The 19,375-nt window shown below is 40.2% G+C and overlaps 1 protein-coding gene across 6 annotated transcripts in view; it reads right to left on the bottom strand.

The window, feature by feature from the left end:
- Positions 1-774: 774 nt before the first annotated feature.
- The window catches only part of PARP4 (poly(ADP-ribose) polymerase family member 4), a 260,869-nt gene continuing 242,268 nt past the window's right edge, over positions 775-19,375 (bottom strand). For all 6 annotated transcript variants that reach the window (XM_064275429.1, XM_064275428.1, XM_064275424.1 and 3 more), the window contains one exon: positions 775-1,168. In XM_064275429.1, coding sequence (XP_064131499.1) covers positions 964-1,168 — 205 coding nt within the window. In that variant the 3' untranslated portion in view covers positions 775-963. The remainder of the gene's footprint in view (positions 1,169-19,375) is intronic.

The following is a 19,375-nucleotide window of genomic DNA, read 5'->3' as shown; positions in this document are numbered from 1 at the left end:
GCAGAAAACCAAATACAAACAGAAAATCTTAAAAGAAGCCAGGGGCTAGGTGGGGAGGAGAGGGAAGGAGAAATCATGCAATCAAGAAAAGAGCGGAGTAAAATATTTAAAATGTTGAAAGAACAACAAAACAAAAAACAGAATTCTGTATACAGTGAAATTATCCTTCAATAGTGAAGGAGAAATACTCAGACAAATAAAAAAATGAGGGAATTTGTCACCAGTAGACCTGCCTTGCAAGAAATGACAAGTTCTTCAGACAGAATGAAGAAATGAAGGTAAAATAAGATCTTTATTTTACTTATTCATATATGATCTAATAGATAATTGTTTGTTTAAATAATAATAAGGTGTTGGGTGTTTACAGCTAGTGGGTAAGTGCAATAAATAACAGCAATGGTATAAGGGATAGGAGAAATTGGAAATACTGTTATGAGGTAATTTTACTAGCTGTCAAGTGGTGTAGTTTTACTTGAAAAAGGTCTTTGATTGGTTGTAAATGAATATTGCAAACTCTAGGGTAACCATGACTCATAGTAACCCTATAGGACAGAGTAGAAATGCCCCACAGGATTCTCAAGGAGCAGGTGGTGGATTCAAACTTCGGTTAGCAGCTGCAGATCTTAACCACTGCACCACCAGGGCTCCAAGAGAGGTGAGTAAAATAAATCATATAAAATGCTCGGTCCAGCTGGGCCAGCTCCCTGATAGATTTCCAAAAAAGAGACTAAAATAAGCTTTCAGGGCCATTCTTGAAACATTTAAACACACAAATTTGGTAATATTGTAATTTCCTTTTATTATTGCTGGTTAGTTCATTAAATTAATTGATTCTGCTTCCATTTTATTTTAATGTGACTAATTAATACACTGAGTAAAATTACAGTTAAATTTCATTAAAGATATCTATTAATATTTCATTATTTTACACATAAAAGCATTAAAAAATCTTGAAGTGCAATTTCACTTGATTCGGCCTTGACTGTAACTAAGGACTCTGTGAAGAGGAGACGTGGTGTCTATGGGTTGAAATCCCAATAGCTGCTTAGTGGTAGAGTCCCAGTCTTTACCCAGTTCAAGCCGTTGGCAGATAGATGGATATTGTCCTTCAGTTCTTCTCACCCATTCACTTGCTTTCTTTAGTCCCTCGATAGCCCAGGGAATATTCCTACATTAAAAAAATAAAAGCTTATATGGATTTCAGAATATAATTTCATATACAAAATGTAATGGGGTACCAAATCCAACAAATTCAAAATCAGGCAAAATGATTCTGTCAAAAATTAAACACCAAAATATTGCTTTAACAATAAAAACAATTCTCTTTGACATTTTATGAAAGTTCTTCTGTCAGCCTGGCTGGCACTGTGCTTTTAATTTATTCAATACATTCTCAAATATACTATATTGAAGTGGAAGTCCAATTTCCACTATACTTCACAGGCTTTGTTGCTGGCTCCAGAACCATTCAAGCTTCCTATAGCTTTTAGATATTTGTTTATTGCCACCCCTTTCCACTCTTCTCAATCTAAATTCTATCTATTCTTCAAGCACAAACTCAAGTACCATTTTTCATACTAGGCTTTCATTTCTCTTTTCTGCTGTACCAGGAATTCTACTTGATTAGTTGGTTGTGGCCTATATTTATTTCTATCATATAAGCCAGTAACAACTTACACATAAAATGTGGATAACATAAAACACAACTTTGAGTTTGTGTCCATAATACATTGATAAATATTCAAGACTGGCTATTTCCGTGACTTTATATAAATATTAATTTTCTACATCCTCATTTGTCTTGTCATCTTCTAGAAATTGTTAGCAAACAAGTGGTAACATACACCAAAGTTTTAAAGAAAATTCTATGGCAGGAAAAACTAAAATTTAGAAAATTCTATCTTCCTGACATTTTTTTTCCCCTTGTAAACTGGGCAAGGGCCATTAGTAAAGCATGAGGGTGAAGAGCTGCGTTCAAATCCTGACTCTTCAAATATTACCTGTGTGATATTGTGTAACTTTCATTCAACATTGAATTCCTCAGATTCCTCAGTGTGAGATATTATAGGTTTGCTGTGAGGATAAAGAACTCATGCATTTAACATGTTTACCACTACTTGGCATAGAGTTGGCATTCAATAAATGTTAGCTGACTATCATGTTGAGATGAACATGCTAAATAATAAGCATGACCAGCGTAGTTAAAAGACCTATGTTCCAGACTTCTGGCCATCATGGCACCACAACATCCCTCCACAGCAAAAACCCAAAAAACTGTGTAAAATAGAGACAAACGTCACTCCTGAAACCTGAAGTGTCAAATGAAGAGATAAAGAACTCAGCCAGCCACCGAATGGAATAAGAAGCTAACAGAGACAGAGAGCTAGGAGATATACGTGCAGAGGTTCCCTATCAGCTAATGCAGCACAGATCTGCCATGTTAGACTCCTGTCAGAGATCAGTGGACAGGGAGCATGTGAAAGCAGCTTCACAGAGCTCCCAGCAGGAGACAGAGCACCCAGTAACCAGCAATACATGCCTTCCCACCCCCATCCTCTCCCCACTATTCTATCTCTGCACTTCCTGGATGGCAGTAGTGGCTCTGCCAGCCGTGATGTGCAGTGTCCGTGCCGCTTGGATTCGCCTCACCTGCAATGGAGATCAGCGGACAGGGAGTACGGGAGAGGAGCTTCATGAAGTTCCCAGCAGGAGAGAACCCAGTAAATAGTGATATACGCTTTCCTAACCCCCACCCTTCTTCCCCCCAACCTTGGCCTCCTTTGCTTTCCGCTGGCTGCAGTCTCTTGGATGGGAGGCAACTGCTTCCACTCTGGGTGGGTTGGATTCACCCTACCCACACTGGGTGGCTCACTAAGTGCCCTGTCTGTTCCTGACACTGCTTTCTTCCATTTCTTTTGGTTTCTTCCATGCCTTCCATCACCTCTGCCCTCCACCCCTTTCTCTCGAACACCTGGCTCTGTGTGCCATCTTTGCTTCTTCTTGAAAGGCTATAAAGCACTGCTCAATTGGGGAACCATGCCCCTGGCTGAAGACACCATGCTGGTGGGATCACTAGGGCTTTTTTTTTCTTTTTTGCTTTGTTCTGTTCTATTTGCTTGTTTATTTTCTTTTTCTTTTCACAGCTTGGGAGCCCCTTCTAGCCAGGCTGCACTGCACGACTTAGGAGCCACTTCCCCAGTCAGTGGGATTCCTGGGGGCATTTCTTTTTTCTTTCTTTTCCTCTTTCTGTTTTTTCCTGTCTGTCATTCATTTGTCAGTTCTTGTCTTTCTATACTTACTTTCTTTTCCTGTCTCCTGAATACCTGGCACTGTCGGAAATCTGTACCTCCTAGCCAAGCTATATTGCACAGTCTGGGAGCCACACCCCTTTCTTTGCATCTGCACCAGTGGGACCCCTGCAAGCTTTTTTTCCCTTTCTGCTTTTCAAATTTTTATCTAGTTACTTGTTTTTGTCTTTTCTTCTTTCATTTTTCCATTTTGTTTTCCTCCATTTCTTAGTTTCTCACCTCTCCACTCCAATGGCAAGCTCCCTTAGCACTCTTTTTTCTTGCTTGTTTCTTTTTGGCTTCTGTTTCTCTCTCACGCTCTCCTCTTTCCCATACACATATTAGTTCCGCACATCACAACCTCCCCCTGCCCTTCCTGCCTACCAGCACTGCGCCCTGAACATCACGCCCCTGAGCAGCACAGTCACAGTCTACCGGAACCTGCCCGGTACTGATTCCCGCCCTGTCCCGTTAACCCTAGTACATGCCACAAACAACCCATCCCAGCCCCTCCCCTTCAGCTGGACCTGCCCTGCTGCACCACAGCTGAGCAACTGGACCTGTCCATTGGGCAAGGAGGTGAGAAGTATTGTGACAACAGACGAGCAAACAAAAAAGAATGCACAGCTCACCTGCTCAGACATAATGAAATAAAACAAAAAAGCAGGATGAAACAAACAGGTCTACAATCAAAAAACAAAGAAAATAACTACTGAATGTCCCAAAGACAGAGACAATATTAAAAAATATTTTAAAAAATTAAAAAAAAAAAAAAAACAGGACAGGATGGTTCCAGTAAAAAAAAAAAAAAATTGAGTAAAGGTTCCAGTAGGCGTCCAAAATTAAATACCAGATGACTTTCTAGTAGAAGAAAAGGCACCAGAACTACCTGACAAGGAATTCAAATATCTAATACTCAGAGCTATTCAAGAGTTGAAGTAAAAAGCAGACAAAAATGAAGAAAAAATAGACAAATTCATGGAAAAGACAGACCAAAAAATGAAAGGATTCAGGAAAACAATACAGGAACAATATGCCAAAATAAATTCACAACTAGAAACCATACAAAAACAATTAGAAATCTGGAGGCGGGGCCAAGATGGCGGACTAGGTGGACGCTAACACAGATCCCTCTTGCAACAAAGACTTGGAAAAACAAGTGAATCGATCACATATATAACAATCTACGAACTCTGCACAACAACACAGACTTAGAGACGGAGAACGAACAAATACGGGCAGACAGCGATCGTTTTCAGAACTAAGAGCCAGCGTACCAGGCAGGTGACCTTCGGAGCCCGGGCTGGGGCAGAGCCCAGGGGGACAGACGGCACAGACAAGGGGCCCAGCCCTACCCACCCCGAACCCATCCCGGGAGGAAGTCTAGCTGGTTGGCGTGGGCGGTGTAGCGGCGAAGCCGGTGGGAGAAACGCCCGGGAGGCAGTGACGGATCTTGGAGCGGAGAGAGCAGCGTCCCAGCCGGGGCGCCGTCCCGCCGGGAGTTTGGCGGGAGGCGGGCGAGACGCGAGCGTGGGGATCACCTATATTTCCCTAAAGCGACCCGGGGGGGGGACGCCCAGACATTCGTGAGGGCCATGTCCACCCAGTTCGCGCGAGCGGTGCGGCGCACTGGAGGGAGAAATCCCCGGGAGGAAGTGACTGGTCTTGAAGCAGGGAGAGCAGCGTCCCAGCCAGGGAGCCGTCCCACTGGGATTTTGCGAGAGCGGGCGGGGTGTGAGTGCATTCCCCTGAATAGGCCCCGGGAGCGAGCCCGGCTATTCATGAGGGCCACGCCCACCCAGTTCGCGCAAGCGGTGTGGCGTACCGGAGGGAGAAATCCCCGGGAGGAAGTGACGGGTCTCGGAGTGGGGACAGCAGTGTCCCAGCTGGGGAGCCGTCTCGCTGGGATCTTGGCGAGAGCGGGCGGGGTGTGAGCGCATTCCCCTGAATAGACCCCGGGGGCGGGCCCAGCTGTCCGTGAGGGCCACGCCCACCCATTTCGTGCGAGCCGTGCAGCGCACCGGAGGGAGAAATCCCCGGGAGGAAGTGACTGGTCTTGGAGTGGTGAGAGCAGCGTCCCAGACGGGGAGCCGTCCCGCTGGGATCTTGGCGATAGCGGGCGGGGTGTGAGTGCATTCCCCTGAATAGACCCCGGGGGCGTGCCCAGCTGTTCGTGAGGGCCACGCCCACTCAGTTCGCGCGAGCCGTGCAGCGCACCGGAGGGAGAAATCCCCGGGAGGAAGTGACTGATCTTGGAGCGGGGAGAGTAGCGTCCCAGCCGGGGAGCCATCCTGCCGGGATTCTGGCGGACGGGGGCAGGACGTGAACGCGGGGATCAGCTCTATATTCTGTGGTGCTACACGCCTAGCTTTCTGATTCCTCCCCACCCTCCCCAGGCGGCTCCATTAACATCCGAATACCCTGAGCCAGAAGGAGAATTCAGATAGGGATCCGACTGCATTTTTTTTAGCTGATTACCTGGAAAATCTAGTTTCCCAGTGATGGCTCAGAGACAGTAGTCCATATCAAACCACATAAAGAAACAGACCATGACAGCTTCTCCAACCCCCCAAACAAAAGAATCAAAATCTTTCCCAAATGAAGATACAATCCTGGAATTATCAGATACAGAATATAAAAAACTAATTTACAGAATGCTTAAAGATATCACAAATGAAATTAGGATAAATGCAGAAAAAGCCAAGGAACACACTGATAAAACTGTTGAAGAACTCAAAAAGGTTATTCAAGAACATAGTGGAAAAATTAATAAGTTGCAAGAATCCATAGAGAGACAGCATGTAGAAATCCAAAAGATTAACAATAAAATTACAGAATTAGACAACGCAATAGAAAGTCAGAGGAGCAGACTCGAGCAATTAGAATGTAGACTGGGACTTCTGGAGGACAAGGGAATCAACTCCAACATAGCTGAAAAAAAATCAGATAAAAGAATTAAAAAAAATGAAGAAACCCTAAGAATCATGTGGAACTCTATCAAGAAGGATAACTTGCGAGTGATTGGAGTCCCAGAACAGGGAGGGGGGACAGAAAACACAGAGAAAATAGTTGAAGAACTCCTGACAGAAAACTTCCCTGACATCATGAAAGACGAAAGGATATCTATCCAAGATGCTCATCGAACCCCATTTAAGATTGATCCAAAAAGAAAAACACCAAGACATATTATCATCAAACTTGCCAAAACCAAAGACAAACAGAAAATTTTAAAAGCAGCCAGGGAGAAAAGAAAGGTTTCCTTCAAGGGAGAATCAATAAGAATAAGTTCAGACTACTCAGCAGAAACCATGCAAGCAAGAAGGGAATGGGACGACGTATACAGAGCACTGAAGGAGAAAAACTGCCAAGGATCATATATCCAGCAAAACTCTCTCTGAAATATGAAGGAGAAATTAAGATATTTACAGATAAACACAAGTTTAGAGAATTTGCAAAAACTAAACCAAGACTGCAAGAAATGCTAAAGGAGATTGTTTGGCCTGATGACCAATAATATCAGGTACCAGCACAATACAAGGTCACAAAACAGAACGTTCTGATCTCAACGCAACTCAAATAGGGAAAGCACAAAAACTAAGTAAGATTAATTCTAAAAAATAAATAAATAAACAAAATAGTACACATAACAGGAAATCATGGAAATCAATAGATAAACGATCACAATAATCAAAAAGAGGGACTAAACATAGGAGGCATGGAACTGCCAGATGGAGAGTTATACAAGGCGATATAGAAGGACACAAGTTAGGTTTTTACTTAGAAAAATAGGGGTAAATAATAAGGTAACCACAAAAAGGAATATCAATTCCATAACTCAAGAAAAACGTAACGACTCAACAAACATAAAGTTAAACATTATGAAAATGAGGATCTCACAATCTACTAAGAAAAATGTCTCAGCACAAAAAAGTATGTGGAAAAATGAAAAGGCCAACAACACACATGAAAAGGCATCAAAATGACAGCACTAAAAACTTATTTATCTATAATTACGCTGAATGTAAATGGACTAAATGCACCAATAAAGAGACAGAGAGTCACGGACTGGATAAAGAAACACGATCCATCTATATGCTGCCTACAAGAGACACACCTTAGACTTAGAGACACAAACAAACTAAAACTCAAAGGATGGAAAAAAATATATCAAGCAAATAATAAGCAAAAAAGAAGAGGAGTAGCAATATTAATTTCCGACAAAATAGACTTTAGACTTAAATCCGCCACAAAGGATAAAGAAGGACACTATATAATGATAAAAGGGACAATTGATCAGGAAGATATAACCATATTGAATATTTACGCACCCAATGACAGGGCTGCAAGATACATAAATCAAATTTTAACAGAATTGAAAAGCGAGATAGACACCTCCACATTTATAGTAGGGGACTTCAACACACCACTTTCGGAGAAGGACAGGACATCCAGTAAGAAGCTCAATAGAGACACGGAAGACCTACTTACAACAATCAACCAACTTGACCTCATAGACTTATACAGAACTCTCCACCCAACTGCTGCAAAATATACTTTTTTTTCTAGTGCACATGGAACATTCTCTAGAATAGACCACATATTAGGTCACAAAACAAATCCTGGTAGAATTCAAAACATCGAATTATTAGAAAGCATCTTCTCAGACCACAAGGCAATGAAGCTAGAAATCAATAACAGAAAAACTAGGGAAAAGAAATCAAATACTTGGAAAATGAACAATACCCTCCTGAAAAAAGACTGGGTTATAGAAGACATCAAGGAGGGAATAAGGAAATTCTTAGAAAGCAACGAGAATGAAAATACTTCCTATCAAAACCACAGCAAAAGCAGTGCTCAGAGGCCAATTTATATCGATAAATGCACACATACAAAAAGAAAGAGACAAAATCAGAGAACTGTCCCGACAACTTGAACAAATAGAAAGTGAGCAACAAAAGAACCCATCAGGCACCAGAAGAAAACAAATCATAAAAATTAGAGCTGAACTAAATGAATTAGAGAACAGAAAAACAATTGAAAAAATTAACAAAGCCAAAAGCTGGTTCTTTGAAAAAATTAACAAAATTGATAAACCATTGGCTAGACTGACTAAAGAAAAACAGGAAAGGAAACAAATAACCCGAATAAGAAACGAGAAGGACCACATCACAACAGAGCCAAATGAAATTAAAAGAATCATTTCAGATTACTACGTAAAATTGTACTCTAACAAATTCGAAAACCTAGAAGAAATGGATAAATTCTTAGAAAAATACTACCTACCTAAACTAACACATTCAGAAGTAGAACAACTAAATAGACCCATAACAAAAAAAGAGATTGATACGGTAATCAAAAAACTTCCAACAAAAAAAAGTCCTGGCCCAGACGGCTTCACTGCAGAGTTCTACCAAACCTTCAGAGAAGACTTAACACCACTACTACTGAAGGTATTTCAAAGCATAGAACAAGACGGAATACTACCCAACTCATTCTATGAAGCTACCATCTCCCTGATACCAAAACCAGGTAAAGACATTACAAAAAAAGAAAATTACAGACCTATATCCCTCATGAACATAGATGCAAAAATCCTCAGCAAAATTCTAGCCAATAGAATCCAACAACACATCAAAAAAATAATTCACCCTGATCAAGTGGGATTTATACCAGGTATGCAAGGCTGGTTTAATATCAGAAAAACCATTAATGTAATCCATCACATAAATAAAACAAAAGATAAAAACCACATGATCTTATCAATAGATGCAGAAAAGGCATTTGACAAAGTTCAACACCCATTTATGATAAAAACTCTTACCAAAATAGGAATTGAAGGAAAATTCCTCAACATAATAAAGGGCATCTATGCAAAGCCAACAGCCAATATCACTCTAAATGGAGAGAACCTGAAAGCATTTCCCCTGAGAACGGGAACCAGACAAGGATGCCCTTTATCACCACTCTTATTCACCATCGTACTTGAAGTCCTAGCCAGGGCAATTAGGCTAGACAAAGAAATAAAGGGTATCCAGATTGGCAAGGAGGAAGTAAAGCTATCACTATTTGCAGATGACATGATCGTATACATGGAAAACCCTAAGGAATCCTCCAGAAAACTACTGAAACTAATAGAAGAGTTTGGAAGACTCTCAGGTTATAATATAAACATACAAAAATCACTTGGATTCCTCTACATCAACAAAAAGAACACCGAAGAGGAAATAACCAAATGAATACCATTCACAGTAGCCCCCAAGAAGATAAAATACTTAGGAATAAATCTTACCAAGGATGTAAAAGACCTATACAAAGAAAACTATAAAACTCTGCTACAAGAAATTCAAAAGGACATACTTAAGTGGAAGAACATACCCTGCTCATGGATAGGAAGACTTAACATAGTAAAAATGTCTATTCTCCCAAAAGCCATCTATACATATAACGCACTTCCAATCCAAATTCCAATGTCATATTTTAAGGGGATAGAGAAACAAATCACTAATTTCATATGGAAGGGAAAGAACCCCCGGATAAGTAAACCATTACTGAAAAAGAAGAAGAAAGTGGGAGGCCTCACTCTACCTGATTTCAGAACCTATTATACAGCTACAGTAGTCAAAACAGCCTGGTACTGGTACAACAACAGGCACATAGACCAATGGAACAGAATTGAGAACCCAGATATAAATCCATCCATGTATGAGCAGCTGATATTTGACAAAGGACCAGTGTCAGTCAATTGGGGAAATGATAGTCTTTTTAACAAATGGTGCTGGCATAACTGGATATCCATTTGCAAAAGAATGAAACAGGACCCATACCTCACACCATGCACAAAAACTAACTCCAAGTGGATCAAAGACCTAAACATAAAGACTAAAATGATAAAGATCATGGAAGAAAAAATAGGGACAACCCTAGGAGCCCTAATACAGGGCATAAACAGAATACAAAACATTACCAAAAATGATGAAGAGAAACCAGATAACTGGGAGCTCCTAAAAATGAAACACCTATGCTCATCTAAAGACTTCACCAAAAGAGTAAAAAGACCACCTACAGACTGGGAAAGAATATTCAGCTATGACATCTCAGACCAGCGCCTGATCTCTAAAATCTACATGATTCTGTCAAAACTCAACCACAAAAAGACAAGCAACCCAATCAAGAAGTGGGCAAAGGATATGAACCCAGAAGATATTCAGGCAGCCAACAGATACATGAGAAAATGCTCCCGATCATTAGCCATTAGAGAAATGCAAATTAAAACTACGATGAGATTCCATCTCACACCAACTAGACTGGTATTAATCCAAAAAACACAAAATAACAAATGTTGGAGAGGCTGCGGAGAGATTGGAACTCTCATACACTGCTGGTGGGATTGTAAAATGGTACAACCACTTTGGAAATCCATCTGGCATTATCTTAAACAGTTAGAAATAGAACTACCATACAACCCAGAAATCCCACTCCTCGGAATATACCCTAGAGATACAAAAGCCTTCACACAAACAGACATATGCACACCCATGTTTATTGCAGCTCTGTTTACAATAGCAAAAAGCTGGAAGCAACCAAGATGTCCGTCAACGGATGAATGGGTAAATAAATTGTGGTATATTCACACAATGGAATACTACACATCGATAAAGAACAGTGACGAATCTCTGAAACATTTCATAACATGGAGGAATCTGGAAGACATTATGCTGAGCGAAATGAGTCAGAGGCAAAAGGACAAATATTGTATAAGACCACTATTATAAGATCTTGAGAAATAGAAAAAACGGAGAAGAACACATACTTTTGTGGTTACAAAGGGGGGAGGGAGGGAGGGAGGGAGAGGGTTTTTTATTGATCAATCAGTAGATAAGAACTGGTTTGGGTGAAGGGAAAGACAACACACAATACAAGGAAGGTCAGCCTAATTGGACTGGACTAAAAGCAAAGAGGTTTCCGGGATAAAATGAAAGCTTCAAAGGTCAGCGGAGCAGGGGCTGGGGTCTGGGGAACATGGTTTGAGGAGACTTCTAAGTCAACGGGCAAAATAATTCTATTATGAAAACATTCCGCATCCCACTTTGAATTGTGGCGCCTGGGGTCCTAAATGCCAACAAGCGGCCATCTAAGATACATCAATTGGTCTCAATCCACCTGGAGCAAAGGCAAAGGAAGAACACCAAGGTCACACGACAACTAAGAACCCAAGAGACAGAAAGGGCCACATGAACCAGAGACGTACATTATCCTGAAACTGGAAGAACTAGTTGGTACGCGGCCACAATCGATGTCTGCCCTGCTAGGGAGCACAACAGACAACTCCTGAGGGAGCAGGAGGCCAATGGGATGCAGACCCCAAATTCTCATAAAAAGACCATACCTAATGATATGAATGTGACTAGAGGAATCCCAGAGACAATGCTCCCCAGAACTTCTGATGGCACAGGATGGGAACCATCCCCGAAGACAACTCATCAGGCGTGAAAAGGACTGGTCAGCGGGGGGGAGAGAGATGCTGATGAAGAGTGAGCTAATCAAATCAGGTGGACACTGGAGAGTGTGTTGGCAACTCTTGACTGGAGGGGGGATGGGAAGATAGAGAGAGAGGGAAGATGGCAAAATTGGCACGAAACGAGAGACTGAAAGGGCTGACTCAATAGGGGGAGAGCAAGTGGGAGAAGGGAGTATGATGTATGTAAACCTACATGTGACAGACTGATTGGAATGGTAAATGTTCACTTGAAGCTTAATAAAAATTAATTAAAAAAAAAAAACAATTAGAAATCCAAAACATAAACAAGATTGCAGAAATAGTGTTATAGAAAGGCTGAGGAACAGGTTTGACATAATGGAAAACAGGATGAGTGAAATTGAAGACAAACACTTGGGTACAACTCTGAGGAAAAAACAGAAAAAAGAATGAAGACAAATGAAGAAACCCTGAGAATTATGTGGGCTACAACCAAAAGCAAAACTTTGCGAGTGGTCGGTGTTCCAGAAAAGGGGGAGAAAACAGAAAACACAGAGATCACCAAAGAACTGCTGACAAAAAACTTCCCTAATACCATGAAGGATGAAAAGGTGACCATCCAAAAAGCTCAATGAATCCAATATAGCATAGACCCCAAAAGAAAATCACCAAGACATATCAGTCATGCTTGCTAAAAACAAAGACAAAGGAAAAATCCTGAGAGCAGCTAGAGAAAAACTAAAAATCACATACAGAGAAGAAACAATACGGTCAAACTCTGATTTTTTGGCAGAGGCCATGCAGGCAAGAACGCAATGGGATGACATATATAAAACCTTGAAAAAAAAAAAAATGCCAGCCAAGAATAATATATCCTGCAAAATCCTCGTTCAAATATGATGGTTGAAATTAGGATATTTCCAGATAAATAGAAATTAAGGGAATACGTAAAAACCAAACCAAGCTTACGAGAATTATTAAAGGGAGTCTTTCAGTCTCAGAACAAACAACATCAGACCACAGCCTGAATCTTGGATGCAAGATTGTACCAGACAGATACCAATATAGGAAGTGAACTCTCAAGGACTATCCAAAACCAAAAAAAATACAACAGGGAACCAGAGAGGTTAATCTCTAAATGACACAACATCAGAACAATAAAAGAGGGAATAAATGGTGTAGGTATAGAACATTCTAATGGAGAGAAAAGCAAGGCGATACCAAGTAAAAATAAACTGGTTCAAACCTAGGAAGATAAGGGTAAATTACAAGGTAACCACAAAAAAGTTAATGAACATACTCCTCAAAATAAAGAAGAAAAACAAAGTCTCAATAAAAACAAAAGAAGTAAAAAAGAAATCCACAAACAAAAGGAATTCAGCACAGGAGAGTAAGCAGAACAAAGAAAATGTCAGCACTGCAAAATAACAGTACTAAACTCACACCTATCAATAATTACACTGAATGTAAATGGCCCAAATGCACTCATATAGAGATAGGCAGTGGCAGAATTGAAAAAAAAACAGGATGCATCAATATGCTGTCTACAAGAGACACACCTTAGAAACAAAGACATAAGTTTATTAAAAATCAAAGGATGTAAAAATATATCAAGGAAGCAGCTACCAAAAAAAAAACAAAAAAACAGCAGGAGTGACAATACTAATTTCAGATAAAATAGATGTTAAAACAAAGTCTACCGTAAAAGGCAAAGAAGGCACTATATAATGATTAAAGGGATGATCCATCATGAAGACTTAACCATAATAGACATCTACATACCCAGGACAGTGCTCCAAAATACAGAAAGCAAGCTCTAACAGCAATGAAAAGAAAAACTGACAGTTCCACAATAACAGTAGGAAACTTCAACACACCACTCTCGGTAAAGGACAGAACATCTAGAAAGAAACTCAATGAAGACACAGAAGAGCCAGAGGTCACAATCAGCCGACTTGACCTCATAGACATATATAGAACACTCAACCCAACAGCTGCTAAGTACACATTCTTTTCCAGTGCACACGGAATGCTTTCCAGAATAGAAAACATCTTAGGTCACAGAGCAACCCTCAACAAAATCCAAACCACTGAAATAATATGAAGTATCTTCTCTGACCACAACAGCATCAATGCAGAAATTAACAACAGGAAGAGCAAGGAGAAAAAACCAATTACATGGAAACTGAATAACGCTCTGCGTAAAAACCACTGAGTAACAGAAGAAATTACAGATGGAATCAAAAAATTCCCAGAATCAAACGAGAATGAAACACATAAAAAGAAACAATCTTTGATGGTTACGAGGGAGGGGAGGAGTGGGTATGGAAAAACACTAAAATAGGCAACAGATAAGTGGTAACTTTGGTGAAGGGTAAGACACAGTTCACAATACTGGGGAAGCCAGCAAAACTTGTACAAGGCAAGGCCATGGAAGTTCCACAGATACACCACTCATCCCTGAGGGACTGAATTGTTGGGCTGAGGGCTGTGGGGATCATGCTCTCAGCAAACATCTAGCTCAATTGGCATAACATAGTTTATAAAGAAAATATTCTACATTCTACTGTGGTGAGTAGCATCTGGGGTCTTAAAAGTCTGTGAGCGGCCATCTAGGATACTCCACAGGTCTTACCCCTTCAGGAGCAAGGAAGAATGAAGAAAACTAAAAATACACGGGAAAGATTAGGACAAATGGACATCTACCACGGCCTTCACCAGACTGAGTCCAGTACAACTAGATGGTGCCTGGCTACAACCACTGACTGCTCTGACAGGGATCACAAGAAAGGGTCCCGGACAGAGCTAGAGAAAAATGTGGAACAAAATTCTAACTCAAAAAGAAAGACCAGACTTGCTGGCCTGACAGAAACTGGAGAAACACTGAGAGTGTGGTCCCAGACACCCGATCAGCTCAGTAAGGAAGTCACTCTGGAGATTCACCCTTCAGCTGAAGATTGGACAGACCCATAAAATAAAACGAGACTAAAGGGGCACACCAGCCCTGGGGCAAGGACTAGAAGGCAGGAGGGGACAGGAACGCTGGTAATAGGGAACCTAAGGTTGATAAGGGAGAGTGTTGACATGTCATGGGGTTGTTGACTAATGTCATAAAACAATATGTGTACTGTTTAATGACAAACTAGTTTGATCTATAAACCTGAATATAAAGTACAAAAAAAAAAAAAAAAGACCTATGTTTCCCAATAATTATTGGTCCACTTATAGTTATTAACTGCTTGTTGTGGATTGAATTATGTCCCCCCAAAAACATGTGTATCAGTTGGGCTGGGCCATGATTCCCGGTATTGTGTGATTTTCGTATATGTTGTAAATCCTGCCCCTATGATGCTGATGAGGGGGGACAGGCAGCAGTTGTGTTAGTGAGGCAGGACTCAGTCTACAAGACTGGACTGTGTCCTGAGGCAATCTCTTGAGATATAAAGGAAAGGGAAGCAGGCAGAGAGTTGGGGACCTTATACCACCAAGAAAGCAGCACCATGAGCAGAGCGTGTCCTTTGGACACCAGGTCCCTGTGCCTGAGAAGTTCCTCGACCAGGGGAAACCTTCCTCCAGAGAGAGAAAGAACAGAGAGAGAAAGCCTTCCCCTGGACTGAATTTGGACTTGTAACCTACTAGATTGTGAGAAAATAAATTTCTCTTTGTTAAAGCCATCCATTTGTGATATTTCTGTTATGGCAGCACTAGATGACTAAGACGCTACTGAAAGAAACAAAATTGATTTTAAATATTCTGACTAATTCAACTGGTCTTCCTTTAATCAAGTTAGCCTCTAAACTTGTTTAATTAATCCATTTGATTAATATCAAAATTTTGTTTATACAAGCCTATGTAAATTAAATACATGTGCTACTGCGTTAATGCTATGTATATCATGAAAAATTTTTAAAAGTTTATAATGTGTAATAATGAGAAAATAAAAATGCAATATTTTTGTTGAATTTATTAAAGGGTCAACAAACCATTCGGCTGTCTCAATAACGTAACACTAAGCAATGTGATGGCATGGCATATACCACATTTTTTTTTTAAATCTTGGTTTAACACGTTGTGATACTGCAATTCAAAGTTAAGTTTTATTAATACTTGTTCTAATGGCTATCATAGCTGCAAAAGATCTAAACGGAAGAAATTCCTCTTTGGTTGTGCCTATTATATGAATTATGGTGTTGGCGAAGAATATTGAATATACCATGGACTGTCAGAAGAATGAACAAATTTATCTTGGAAGAAGTACAGCCAAAATGCTTCTTAGAAGCAAGGATGTTGAGGCTTTGTCTCACTTTGGACATGTTATCAGGATGGATAAGTCCCTGGAGAAGGACATCATGCTTGGTAAAGCAGAGGGTCGGCGAAAAAGAGGAAGACCCTCAATGAGATGGATTGACAGTGGCTGCAACAACAGGCTCAAGCATAACAACAATTATAAGGGTGGCGCAGGACTGGGCAATGTTTCTTTCTGTTGTACAAGAGGTCACTATGAGTCAGAGCCAACTGGACAGCACCTAACAATGACAAAAGCAACATTGTGGCAAAACTGACTTTTCGCCCACCCACTAAGTTACTCAAGGAATTTTTCTTTTTTTATTTTAAATTGTGCTTTAGTTGAAAAAGTTTACAGAACAAACTCATTTCTCATTAAACAATTAAAATACATATTGTTTTGTGTTGTGACATTAACTGCCAGCCCTGCGATGTGTCAACACTCTCCCCTTCTTGACCTTGACCCATTTCCATTCATCTAGCTTTCCTGTCACCTCCTGCCTTCTCATCCTTGCCCCTGGGCATGGGTGCTTATTCATTTTTTTTTTTAATTGTGCCTTAGGTGAAAGCTTACAAAACCAATTAATTTCTCATTAAACAATTAGTACACATATTGTTTTGTGACATTCATTGCCAACAATTCAAAGTATTTTTCTTGACATTTGTTTTAATAGATTTCCATCTTTCTCAAGCAGTTGTTTTGGCAAACTAATATTAAAGGTGTTGCTTTTTTAAAATGGTGGTATAATTTATATATAGCAAACTGCTCAATTAAGAATTTTCTGAGGACAGCCTGGTACTGGTATAACAACAGACACGGAGATCAACGAAAAAGAATTGTTGTTAGGTGCCGTCGAGTTGATTCCAACTCACAGCGATGCTATGTACAGCAAAACGAAACGCTGCCTGGTCCTGCGTCATTCTCACAATCGTTATGCTTAAGCCTGTTGTTGCAGCCACTGTGTCAATCCGTGTTGAGGGTCTTCCTCTTTTTTCGCTGACCCTCCACTTTAGCAAGCATGATGTCCTTCTCCAGGAACTGATCCCTCCTGATGATATATTCAAAGTATGTGACACGTAGTCTCGCCATCCTTGCTTCCATCCTTGCACTCCTTCAAAGATAGATTTGTTCATTATCTTGGCAGTCCACGGTATATTCAATATTCTTTGCCAACACCACAATTCACAGGCATCAATTTTTCTTTACCTTCATTATTCATCATTCAGCTTTCATGCGCGTATGAGACTACTGAAAAAGCCATGCTTGGGTCAGGCACATCTTAGTCTTCAAGGTGACATCTTTGCTTTTCAATGCTTTAAAGAGGTCTTTTGCAGCAGACTGGCCCAATGCAATGTGTCTTTTGATTTCCTGACTGCTGCTTCCATGAATGTTGATTGTGGATTTGAGTAAAATGAAATCCTTGACAACTCCCATCTTTTCTTCATTTATCATGATGTTGCTTATTGGTCCAGTTATGAGAATTTTTGTTTTCCTTATGTTGAGGTATAATCCATACTGAAGGCTATGGTCTTTGATCTTCATTAGTAAGTGCTTCAAGTCCTCTTCACTTTCAGCAAGCAACGTTGCATCATCTGCATATCCCAGGTTGTTAATGAGTCTTCCTTCAATCCTGATGCCTTATTCTTCTTCGTATAGTCCAGCTTCTCAGCTTGTTGCTTAGCAAACAGACTGAATAGGTATGGTGAAATAATATAAGCCTGGCACATACCTTTCCTGACTTAAAACCACACAGTATCTCCTTGTTCTGTTCGAACAACTGCCTCTTGATCTATGTAAACCCACACATCTATTGTCAACTGATTTCTGAAAAGGGTGTTAAGTCCATTCAGTGGGGAAAGAAGGGTCTCTTCAACACATGGTGCTGGGAAAACTGGATTTCACATACAGAAAAATGAAACAAAATCCATGTCACATAACATACACAGAAACAAATTCAAAATGGATTAAGGATCTAAATATGCAAACTAAAACCATAAAATTCTTAGAAGAAAGAGCAGGGGCAATGCTGTCAGGCCTAGTTTTTAACAAGGGATTATCAAACACAATAACAAAAGCACAAACAGCAAAACACAAAATAAATAAATGAGACTTCGTAAAAATTAAAAACTTTTGTTCATCAAAATAAGAACCCGTAAAAAAACCCTTACTTTACCAAAAATGTGGTGTGGCAGGCTATCAACTGGGAGTATATCTTCAGAAACTGTATATCTGACAAGAATCTAATAACCAAAATATATATAAAACTTCAACAACTTGATAACCAAATGACAAATAACCCAATCATAAAACGAGCAAAGAACTTGAAAAAACATTTCACCAAAGAGGACATTCAAATGGCCACTAAACACATGAAAAGACATTCAGTGTCATTAGCCATCAGAGAGATGCAAATCAAAACCACAGTGAGATACCATTTCACTCCTACTTGGATAGCTAAGATTAAAAAAAAAAAAAAAAAAAACAGGAAATACTAAATGTTGTCAAGGATGTAAGGAAATTGGAACCCTTATCCATTGGTAGTGAGAATGCAAACGGTACAGCTGTTGTAGAAAACAGTGTGGTGGTTCCTCAAAAAACTAAATGTGGAACTACCATGTTGTTGTCAGCTGCCACTGAGTCAGTTCCAACTCGTAGTGACCCAGAGGTTCTGTGCCATCCTCATAATTGTTGTTATGCTTGAGCCCATTGTTGCAGCCACTAAGTCAGTCCATCTCTTTAAGGGTCTTCCACTTTTTTGCCGACCCTCTATATTACCAAGCATGATGTCCTCCAGGGACTGGTCCCTCCTGATAAAAGAATTACCATAAAAACCACCATATGACCCAACAATTCCATTCCTAGGTAGATACCCAAAAGACTTGAAAGCAGAGACTCAAAAAGAGACTTGTACACCAATGTTCACTGCAACACTATTCACAATAGCCAAAAGGTGGGAACAACCTAAATGCCCATCAAAATATTAATGGATAAACAAAACCTGGTACATATGTACAATGGAATACTATTCTGCCAACAAAAGAAATGAAGTTCTGAATCATGCTACAATCTGAATGGAGCCTAAAGACATTATGCAGAGTGAAATAAGCCAATCACAAAAGAACAAATATTATACGACCTCACTTATATAAAAAGACAAGAAGAAATGACAGGGGGCAGGGCCATGATGGCAGAGTAGTCAGACACTTCCTGTGGTCCCTCTTACAACAAAGACCCAAAAAAGCCAATGAATCAATTACATACGACAATCTAGGAGCCTTGAACATCAAAGGCAAGGTTGAAGAATCAGACTGAGGGACAGGCGAGGGA

The sequence above is a fragment of the Loxodonta africana genome, chromosome 23, assembly GCF_030014295.1.
Source record: "Loxodonta africana isolate mLoxAfr1 chromosome 23, mLoxAfr1.hap2, whole genome shotgun sequence".
Lineage (NCBI taxonomy): Eukaryota > Metazoa > Chordata > Mammalia > Proboscidea > Elephantidae > Loxodonta > Loxodonta africana.
Note: the sequence above shows the minus strand (reverse complement) of the source record. Positions and strands in the feature narration are given on the sequence as shown.